An 11,083-nucleotide genomic window follows, 5' to 3' on the forward strand; every position below is an offset into this window, starting at 1 on the left:
TCTGATTTGTATATTTATTATCTCCCCTGTTAAAATGTAATTCCTTGAAGGTTGCCTTGAAGGGTTTTTCTTGTTTGTTTGTTTGGCTGGTTTTAACTATTTTTGTTTTTCTTTGTATTCCCAGTGCTTGCTTAGCAAATACATATGGATCGATGGATATGAAATTAACATTTGCATCTTGTTGGAAGAGAGCCTGTAAGGCTGCATTTTGCTATATAATTGCTTATTTATAGTCAGCAAACAGTGGGGTCTTGTATTCTCAATGCTTTTTAGTCTGTTTATAACTGAGGGTGTGTTCTGCTCTATCTTTTACAAAGGTTTTTGTTTTTTCTCCAATGGGAATGGAGGAGGATGGGTAGAATAAAAAAAAGAGATGCTTGTTGATTGAAAAAGATATTAATTTAGAGATGTGTTTTGCCATAGCAAATTGTTTGAGAAATATATGCAGTATAATAAGCCTTTTAGATCTTCTCTCAGCTATATTCTCATTGGTAATCCCTTGACTCATTTTATTATTTTCTGGCTTTTTTGTACTGAGTTTTTGGAGATACAACTTGGAGCACATTTTCCTATGTAGTTTTTAATCCAAAACAGAGGTTTCATTGAAAAGTAAGATTATAGGAGACATGATGGTCCAGTGATCATGCATTTTCAGTTCTAATTCAAGATATTCTGCTGCCTTAGACTCCTGATAGCAGTTTAGTGCAGGAGACTGAATCATTAGCTTTTCTTTATCTTGTTTTCCCTAGTTTTACAGAGAATGACACTCTCTTCCTTTCCTCTGATCCACCATCACTGTAAAGTGAAGGGCTAATCATTAGTGCTTTGAGTTCCTCAGAATTTGATGATATTAAGTATTTTAGTAGTTATGTCAGTAAAAACTTGAAGCTCTAAGTAAATGTGTCCTCATCCATCAATAGTTGACCTCCCATAAAGTGTGAAATTTTGAGTAGGTTATAATAAGAGCTGGTGAGCCTGAGAGAATACTCACTTCAGTCAGAGAAAGCTGGTCTTTCAGTGTCAGACCAAAGAACAAAACTCCATAAATTCTCCTATTAGGTAAATACTGTTGTACTGTGTGTTTCTGTAAATGTTCTTTGTGAATTCTATACACTGCTCATACTAAGGAGAGCTCTGCTGTAAGAACAGTTGAGATTATTGTGTCTCCCCTTCCACTACCGTCAATAAAAAACTCCCAACACCTTTCCATCTCCTAGTTTTTGCCTTCCTATAACTCACTTTGTTTTCTGCTGCTGAGGTTGGTGGCATTTTTATTTCTATAACAATCTCAGTCATCACTGTTGGAGCCAGCTCTTTCTTGGCATCTGTCTGCTTCTCTCTCCTCCCCCTTTCCTCTCCACATATTTTCAGATTTTTTTTTATCACCTCCTTTGAATAACCATCTCTGGATGATTTTTCTCTGTATTTATTTGCATTTTTATAAGTGGCATCACTTTTCCTTTCAATGCCTTTTGGCACTTTTCTGTCTTTAGTGTTTGCAACACCTTCTAGTTTTGTTTTGTCTGCAGTTTTAACTCCTCCCAGAGAGCTAGCTTTTGATATGGTAACTTTAAGGTGGGTAGTAGAAGATTGTACAGGGATTTGAAGTCATCTTTCTTCTCTTTACTGACTTGAACAAAATTGAGTAAAACTTTAATAGAAGACAATGGAACCTTTTATTTTCTATTGAACTTTTAGAAACCTATCATATTTTTAACAGGATTAAAGCATCATTTTTCACATTGTAAAATAATTGGTAGTGCTTCTGATTACTAATGAGCAGTCATCTTTGACTGAAAAACCCCTAAACAATTTCACTTTAATATATCTAAAATCTAGTTTTCATATTAGGAAATTATTTCAAAATATTTTCCAACTCTTAAAGTCCATAGGAACATTGACAAATAATAAAAAGTTTTTTGTTTTCAAATGATAAATTTTAGATTTTCAATCGTGCGTAAGCAACCTGATTATTTGAGATTTTCTTTTTTATTTATAAGGCAAGATGGACATGTCAAGTTTTTGACCAAAGGAGACAATAATGCTGTTGATGATCGAGGGCTATATAAGCAAGGACAGCTCTGGCTAGAGAAGAAAGACGTAGTGGGACGAGCAAGAGGGTAAGTAACATTTTGGGTTTGTTGGGTTACTTAAAATATTTTGTAGAGTGTAAAATATTATTGTACCAAGAGGAATTTCTTTCTTGCCTCACCACACACTAGTTGGTGACTTTATAAAACTGTAGAGCACCCTAGAATTCTGTCCTACTTTGCATATAAGAAAAGTAGAATAAAGAAAAAGATAACAAAAATTGCAGAACAAAGAACCCCAGATGTGGCAAAATGTACCTTGCACTTTCTTCAGAATATACTCACAGCAATCAAAGGGTTTAATCTCCTGATTAGTGACTCATTATTTAAAAAGCATTTATCTTATTATTTCCCCCAAGACCATTTTAACCATGCTTTTGACAAGTCAGTTAGTTTTATTCTGTAGAAAAAAGGAAAAGAGTGACATGAGATGAAGCCAGTTTATCTTAAATTACATCAGAAGAGTATTGTAAAAAGACAGGTATTGTAAGCCATTCAAGTGGAATGGAATTATCACTTTCCTAACCCTAATCTAAACTCTTTAGTTATAAAGTTACTAGTATCACACACCTAGAAGAGTGTACCTTGCAGAACACAATCAGATGGAGTTACACAGTACTTGGCTTTTAAAGATTTCTGCTCCTAAAGGGAATGAGTAAAATAGAGAATATGATCGTTTTAAGTTTTTACTATTTTTCTAACAGCAAATTTACTTTATATTTACTAATATTAATATTAAAATCTCCCTAGATACCCCATAATAGTGGGAGTTGCCTCGGATCTAAATATCTAGGATGAAAAGGAAAGGTCAAGCTAGCATTAAAATTCTCACTACTGATACCACTTTTTGGATACTTTGGTTATTTTACCACATTGATGTGGCACTCCTTCCAGTGGTTACGCTCACAGTCCTTCTATGATTCTTCTCATTGGTTCCCATTCATCTGCCACAGGAAGCATCCCTCCAATGTGCTAAAGGGGTCTTCTGCTAATGCTTTTGTATACTAGACAGCTATTAGTGGGTTATCTCTTGCTCTTGTGACATGACCAGCTTCCCTTTTTTCATCAAATCTCAGGTTTACAATCTCAGGTTAAAAAATTTACACAATTTTTTATTAGTCATGTGTTATTACCGCTTGATGAATTGATTAGCCATGGCAACCCAAAAAAGCTAGAGAGGATGATAGCATCTTTATAGGCCTTCATTTTTGTAGATCTTTAGGCAGAAGGGTCAAAGTCTCTCTCCAGATTCTTTTAGGTAACCACCAGGATATTATTAGTGAAAGAATCTAAGGGAAAATCTAATGTCAGCCTTCTTACTGAAGATGTTGTAGTTCTTATTCTCCATGATGCACTGAAGAGTTTAATATCAAACTGAAATCTTTCCTATTCCCAAATTAGAGGGTTCTCTCAAAGCTGTTGCTTTTATGTGGGTGTTGAAATGAAATAGAAGTGCAACAATAAGATGCTAGCAGTGCAATTGAATTATAAAGAGTAAGTGTTAAAAATACAGGAGCCCTTCTCCTCCTCAGAGACATGAATTTAGAACATACCCAGAGAGGAGCTATGCCAGCCAACTCTCCCCAAATATCATTCTGTTTAAGTCCCTAAAACCCTTTTGCACAAGGTGGACGTTAAAAGAAAACAGATGATATGTTGCTAAAATGCTTGTTCCTTGCATTTTACTTACTAGTGGAGTGATTAAATAAAAAAGAAAAATTGAAGGTTGGAGCTGAAATTGGTGAAGCTTCACTATCCTCAAAAAATCTCTGATCCACACATTTTAGCAGTTAAAGTTATTTATGTTATTAAGCTTTTCCTTTAAAAGTATAGATATCCTATTAAGAATTAAACATCTCAATTTGGAACTCAAAACATTTTTTAATTTTAAAATTTGTTTTGCATGTAATTAGGGAAAAATAAAATATTATCTATTTTAAAATAATTAAATCTATTATTAATTTACAAGTTATTGTAGATTAATCAGATGAATACTTTACCAAGACTCCTACCTCTCGCAATAAGATTTTCTATTGGACAGGGATGGGGGGAGCAGCCAAATGTGATGTTGAGAAATCTGTAACATGAGGGCATTAGTGATACAAAGATGGCTGGAGATAGACCTGGTGGCAGGTAGTGTTTGATAGATAATTATAAATATTATAGATAAGGTCTTTGGTACCTTCTTTAGGATCCCTGAGTTAATACATCAGGATTAGTTTGGAAAATTGAAGACCTCCAGTTCCCCGGATTCAGCCCATTATCCCCATTCCTGTAGCGTCCTCAAAGCCAAGACCATCTGGATTCACATCTTACTTCTGACATATACTGGTTGTGTGATCCTGGACAGGACACCAAATTCCTAGTAGTATTGTCTAGTATTGTTGGACTGAAATAGAAAGGGATCCACTAAAGATAGAGTCTTAAATTAGGAAATGACATGTTCTATTGTCTTTTTACTTCTTTTGTCAAACATTTCCTAATTACATTTTAATCTGATTCCATTGAGAGTATATGACATGTATACTTATTGTGTATCTAATGTATACTCTAATATATTTAACATCTACTGGTCATCCTGCCATCTAGGGGAGGGGGTGGGGGGAAGGAAGAGAAAAATTGGAACAGAAGGTTTGGCAATTGTCAATATTGTAAAATTACCCATACATATAACTTGTAAATAAAAAGCTATGAAATTTAAAAAAAAAAAGAGAGAGAGAGAGAGAGAGGGTTTATGACAACTCTGTTTTAAGCAACTCTCTAAGGCTACATGTTGCAGATAGACTAACATGCCCTTGGAATTAGGGAGTTTCCTATTTCATTACTTGTCCAATTCCCTATTCTAGTGGCATTCCAGATTCAGTTCCTGTCTGTATTCCCATTCCATCTCACCAGTTTTGCTAAATATCTCCCTCATCTGCCCTTGCCTTGGAGGGGAGGAGAAAAGGAGGAAAACCTCATTTGTCAAGTAGTGAGATTGGGATATAATCATTAAGGGATCTTAATTTTAAAGTTTATTTAATGTTTTATAACACAAAGTTTGTTGTTAATTTCATTCTTTGTTTATCATGAAATTACTACTCTATCTTATCCCCTGGCTTCAAGTAAGATAGCAAAGTGCATTTTGAACCCAGAGTTTTCCTCTTTTTAAATCTAGTAAAGAAGGATCTTTCTTTTCCCTTACTAACTTGTGGCTTTCATATAGAAAGTATTTCCCTGTCATTCCTGCTGTGATTTTAAACCCTCTCTCCTTTTCTATCTTTAGTTGCACATATTTTTTTCAGATAAAAGCATAAAACATAGTAGAGATGTTTAGAAGTGAAAGCAGTGGAGATCAGCTGGTCTGTTGGAAATAATTCACAATATTCTTTTCAACCCCACCTTTGTTTTGTAGGCCAAACTGAAATAATTTTCTTGTACACTTAGGATTTCTTTCTTTTACTATTGTCATTACCCTAGTCCAAGTTTGTCATAACTGACTCTACTCAAGACTGAAAGGCCATTAATCTCCTAAGTGCTCTTTCTGTTTCTCCTTTCCACTCCATCCTGCATACTATGGTTTGATTAATCATTCTAAAATAGTGCTTTGTATAGTGAATTAAAAAGCAAATCAACAAGTACCTACTATGTGCTAGGTGCTGGTGATAAAATGCAAAAAGGAGTTTATATCTTCATGAGGAAGACAAATGTACATAAAAGTGTGTATGTTAAGAGAGGAACTCTGAGGTAGAGTGAAGGAGGGAACACAATTCAATCACATGTGTATAGGAATACCTATTCTCAGACTAGAAGTACAAAGACACAAAGATATGATAGAACAGAGAAAAGGTTCATTTAGCTAGATTGCAGAATGCAGGAAGGAGATAGCAGGTAACACCCAAAGAGGCTGGAAAGGTAGTTTGGGTCAGTTCTGTAGTGTGATGAGCGTGTATTTAAAATCAGCCAGAGTCAGGAATTCAGGTTAAGGGAAAAATCTTCAATCTTTATTCTTTTTGAGGTGAAGGGGCATTGCGATAGCAATATGGGCAGCTGCGACAGGAAGCCAGCCAGCAGAGGTGAAGGGGGATTACAGGTGAAGGTGGGTCAAGAAACCAGCCAGCGGTTTCTCTTTCCGCTTCCCTTTCTACTTCCCTGTCTCCACCCACCAAAATTGTCATTTCCTATACAACACAGCAGGACTTGCACAAAGAGTGGACGGAGGCTATTCTTTCTCCAAGCATATATATTAATAGAGTATGGGCCAATTACTATTTAGCCTCACATGCTTGGGACCTCAGTGCATCAACTCAAGCTTCAGCCCATTACACTGTAGGGCTTTAAAAATCAAACAAGAGAGTTTTATATTTTATCCTAGAGGCAATAGGAAGCAATGGAAATCACATGATGAGATCAATGCTTAAGGAAAATTACTTTGGTAGCAGTTTGTAGTGGGAACTTGAGACCCAGAAACCAATTAGGAGGCTATTGCAACAATCTAGGGAGAGTGATTTGAGGTCTACATTAAAATGGTTACTGTGAGAGTAAAGGGGTCCTTTTCAAGAGATAATACAGAGTTGGAAAGGGCAGTATTTGGTAACTGATTGTATGAGATAAGGGAGGGTAAGGAATCCAGGATAATGCTAAATTAATAAAACTTAGCCATTGGAAGCATAGTGCTTCCTGGAATTGAAATAGGGAATTTTGAAAAAAGAGAGATTTTAAGGGTAAAGATAAGTTCATTTTTAGAACTTGAGTTCTGAGAAGTCCATTTTGAAATGTTCAAAAAGCAATCAGTTGTGTGAGACTGAAGCTCAGGGAAGAGAATGCAGCTCAGTAAATAGTTTTGGGAGTCATGGCATAGATAGAATCATTAAACTCATGCTCCAATTGATAAAATGTTGAATAGTCAATATTGGCGGAGTTGTAAGAAGTGGATTTATTAGTGTAATTATTGGAGTTGTGAATTGGAACAATTATTCTGGGAAAAAAATTAGGAATTATGCAAGAAGAGTTACTAAATTGTTTTATGTCTTTTGACTATTGCCCCACTGTAGGCATATACCACAAGAGAATCAAATATAAAGAAAGATCATATTTATTCAACTATTTGTAATTAAACTTTTTGTAGTAGGGAAAAAAAAGCTGTAAACAAAGTACATACTCATTAAGTGGTAAATGGATGAATAAATTATGGTATATGATCATAATGGAATACTATTTACCATAAAAAATTCAGAGAAACATGAGACTTATGTGGATTGATGCAGAGTGAAACCAGCTGAACTAGGATGGCAGTGTATGTAAATGACAAAGTGCAAAACTGAAAGCAATTATAGGGAACAGTGTTGGTCTCAGAGATACCCTCTCCTACTATTGATAGAGAATTGAGGATTGTAATAGCAGCATGCTGCATACATGGTAAAATATTGTTGATTTCTCAGGTGAGTTTGCATAACTTTTTCTTAGTCACAAAAGGAGCTTTTCAAACCTGTAGTTCATTTGAATTTCAACATATATCTTCTTGCCTCTTGTAATTCTGTATTATGTCCTGTTAGTACATCTAAATTTGAAAGCCTCTTAAGTCCTGGATGTGTATTCTTAATTCCTTACACAGAGATGCTTAGTGAATATTTTCATTGATTGTTTTATATGAAATGTGTTGTAACAAAATATGTTTTCTCTTAGATTTGTTCCTTATATTGGAATTGTGACAATTCTTATGAATGACTATCCTAAATTTAAGGTAAGAAAAAGCTTTACTGTTTCCTTAGAAAATTAATATCTTGGTCCAGTTTGGGGACACACACACACACACACACACACACACACTAATTACAAATAAAAAAGAAAAGTAATTGGTTAATTCAATTTACTGCATGTGAACAAAAATTGATCCCTTTTGATTAGTTTAAGTTTCTTGGTGGAGGTGGAGTGAAGAGATTAAATGTGGATTTACAGTCTGATTTTTGTTCCTTTGTTTTCCAGTATGCAGTTCTCTTTTTACTGGGTTTATTTGTCCTGGTTCATCGGGAATAAGATGTCTGCCTTATAGCTCCTGAGGAAGATACTATGCTTTTTGTTACAAAATGTTTGGAATAGATCCTGATCTGTGAAAAAAGGAAGCAAAAAATGCAGATCTCAGTGCTTCTTGGTTGCATCGATTTGGATTAGTTTATAAGTTTCCACTGCAAAGTGTGGGTGACTGTGTGGGTGGGTGCATGTGTGCCTGTGTGCACACACACAGGGAATTTCAGCCACAGGTTTTCATATGTTCTCATATCACATTTTAGCGTTTTTTGTACATCAATGAATTTTTTTATATTAAAAGGTTGAGCCAAAGCCCTCAGTGTTTGTATTTTGAAGCTAAGCTTCACTTCTAAAGTGCCTACAGAACTCTGTAAATAATGCTTTAGCTCTGGATGAGTTTGAAACCGCCATTCCTCTTGATAATGGGAATGGTATATATTGAGGTCATCATAAGTCTTAACTTTTCAAAACTTTGAATAAAAGACTTTGCACATTGAACCCCTTATCCCTGACTTGTGTTTGTCGGGAAGAGCTGTTAGAGTTTTCATTCTTGTGCTGTTTTATAAAATCTTCTAAAGATTGGAAGCTTGGTTGAAGAGTCCTTTGGTTAAAGCATTTCCCCCAAAGTTTAGCAGCTATATTTTCTCCTGCTGTCCTTTGTGAAGCAAAAAGACTCTCTTAGCTTTTGAATACATTATACAAATAAAATTCTTGTTCACTAACTCATCTTCTAATGTACATATAATAGGCTTCTCTGAAAGGCTCAGAACCACCCTCTAGCTTACACATATTTGTATTTTTGATTTTCATCAAAGCATTAGAGGCCTGAAGGCAGGTAGTTGCTGCTAGGTAGGTGTCTGCTCTTACCTATTTCAGACTCCTGCCCTTTGTCTTCCTCAGTCCAGTCTGCAAGATGGTAAGATATCTGGGAGTATATCCAGAGCAGAGGCTTTTTAATATGTTGTGACAGATGGAAGGATTTAGGAGGAAACTTGAGAAAACACAAGATCACAGACTTTGGAGTTGAAAGGGATTTTAGAGATCATCTGATCTTATGCCCTTATTTTATAGATAAGGAAACTGAGCTCCAGAGAAGTGAAATTTTTCCAAGGTTATATACCGTAGTTAATAGAACCATTATTTAAATTCAGATCATTTGAATTGTGATTCTAGAGCAAAACATCATCAATTTATTCTATTTTTATGAGAAATTTGAAAGTGGTGGCCCAGTGTTATATATCTCAGCTCAAAAATACTTTGTATCATTTGTCCAAGAAGTTCAGTACTGGCAGGGAAAAGGCTGTTTCTCTATACAGTGGAGTGAGTTGGGAGGGGAGAACTAATCTATCCTCTTGAAGTACTGCAATTACAGGGTACCACACCACTGGTGTGGTATTTTTTCATTTAGCTGTGAATCTTTTACAAATATCTTCCATGAGCCCATAGCATCAGCTGTTACAACTAGAGAATCCATCTTCCCTAAGTAGAAGAGCTTCTTGCTCCTTCCTGTGGATCAAAGCGATTTAGAATTTCATATAACAAATGCTTTGGTTTGTGCTATGATGCCATGAATGTGGAAGGTTCTGGTCTTATTGACTCTGGATAAAATATTTAAAGTGTCTGCATTTTTTTCTTATAAAATGAGGAAAATGAAGTCCATATCTCATGCCACGAGGATAAAATTTCTATACTATTGGCTATTATTTCCATCCCTTGCCTCTCACTCTACTATCAGTCTCATTTTTGTGGAGGAAGTCTCTCATTTCTTTTCTCCATCTGTTTTCTTCCCTTGGTCTAGTTAGAACCAGTCTGAAGGCTTAGTCGGGGCGGACAAAGAGGCACAATGACGCAGTTTGCTAATGATAAAGAATTTTTAAGAAGAGGAGGAAAATTGGGTTGTAGGCAAAAGCAGCAACCAAGAGAGTGTCCAGAACCAAGAGATTGATCTCTTTTATGAATAAGATATTCTATGTCATTGGATTGAAGAATAAGTAGCAGGAAGTCAGGTTAAATATGAAGACTGAAAAGGCAAGAGTATGCTGGGTTATTAAGGATTTGAACACAGATGATGTTGTATTTGATTCTAGAGGCAATAGAGAGCCCCTGGGTTTTGATGAGTAGGGAAAAAGGGCAGCATAGTTGGAAACCTGCCCTTTAGGAAAATCCCTTTGGTGGCTTAATGAAGATGTTTTAGAATGGGAAGATGTAACAATGGTCCAGGCACCAAAGTAGTGGCCGGGTCATCAGAGAGAGTATATTTGACAGATGGTTCAAAGGTGACCTCAACCGACCTTGGCAGCAGATTGGATATAAAGGGTGAGAAGTAGTTAATTGGTGATGACACCTAGGGTGCAAGCCTGAGGGACCAGCAAAATGACGATGTCCTCTGCAGTTTTAGGGAAGTGAGGGGAATGGAGGGTTTGCAGTATTTGGAAGGAAAATAGTTTAATTTTGACTTGTTGAATTCAAGATCTAAATCTGTTGGACATCCAATTGGAGATGTATGAAAGGTAATTGGAGATGCAAGTCAGATCTGCTGAGAGATTAGGGCAGGATAGGTAGATTTGAGAATCAGAAGCATAGAGATGATAATTAAATCCATGGGAATTTATGTACCAAGAGAAAACAGAAGGACAGAGGAGGACAGAAGAGGGTACAAGACAGAATTCTGAGGTGCACTGACTGTTAAGAGGACACAATTTGGATGAGGATCCAGCAAAGGGAACAGAGAAAGAACAGTCTGATAATTTGAAAAAGAATCAGGAGAGAGGGATATACTAAAAATCTGGAAGATAATATCAAAAAGAATGATGACTAGTATCACAGACTGCAGAGAGGTCAAGGAGAATGAGAGTGGAGAAAAAGCCATTGGATTTGGCAATTAAATGATTGCTGGTAACTTCAGAGAACAGTTTCAGCATCTGTACATCCCTTGGGTATTCATGGGTGTGAATCTGAAAGGGAGGGAGGTTTAAGGCCATCTTGTC

The 11,083-nt window shown here is 36.0% G+C and overlaps 1 protein-coding gene across 2 annotated transcripts in view; it reads left to right on the top strand.

The window, feature by feature from the left end:
- The window catches only part of SEC11A (SEC11 homolog A, signal peptidase complex subunit), a 37,854-nt gene extending 29,260 nt beyond the window's left edge, over positions 1 to 8,594 (top strand). For both annotated transcript variants that reach the window (XM_051981212.1, XM_051981211.1), the window contains 3 exons: positions 2,001 to 2,120; positions 7,755 to 7,812; positions 8,055 to 8,594. In XM_051981212.1, the coding sequence (XP_051837172.1) occupies positions 2,001 to 2,120; positions 7,755 to 7,812; positions 8,055 to 8,105 (229 nt within the window). In that variant the 3' untranslated portion in view covers positions 8,106 to 8,594. The remainder of the gene's footprint in view (positions 1 to 2,000; positions 2,121 to 7,754; positions 7,813 to 8,054) is intronic.
- The last annotated feature ends 2,489 nt before the right edge of the window (positions 8,595 to 11,083 follow it).

Source organism: Antechinus flavipes, chromosome 2 (genome assembly GCF_016432865.1).
Source record: "Antechinus flavipes isolate AdamAnt ecotype Samford, QLD, Australia chromosome 2, AdamAnt_v2, whole genome shotgun sequence".
Lineage (NCBI taxonomy): Eukaryota > Metazoa > Chordata > Mammalia > Dasyuromorphia > Dasyuridae > Antechinus > Antechinus flavipes.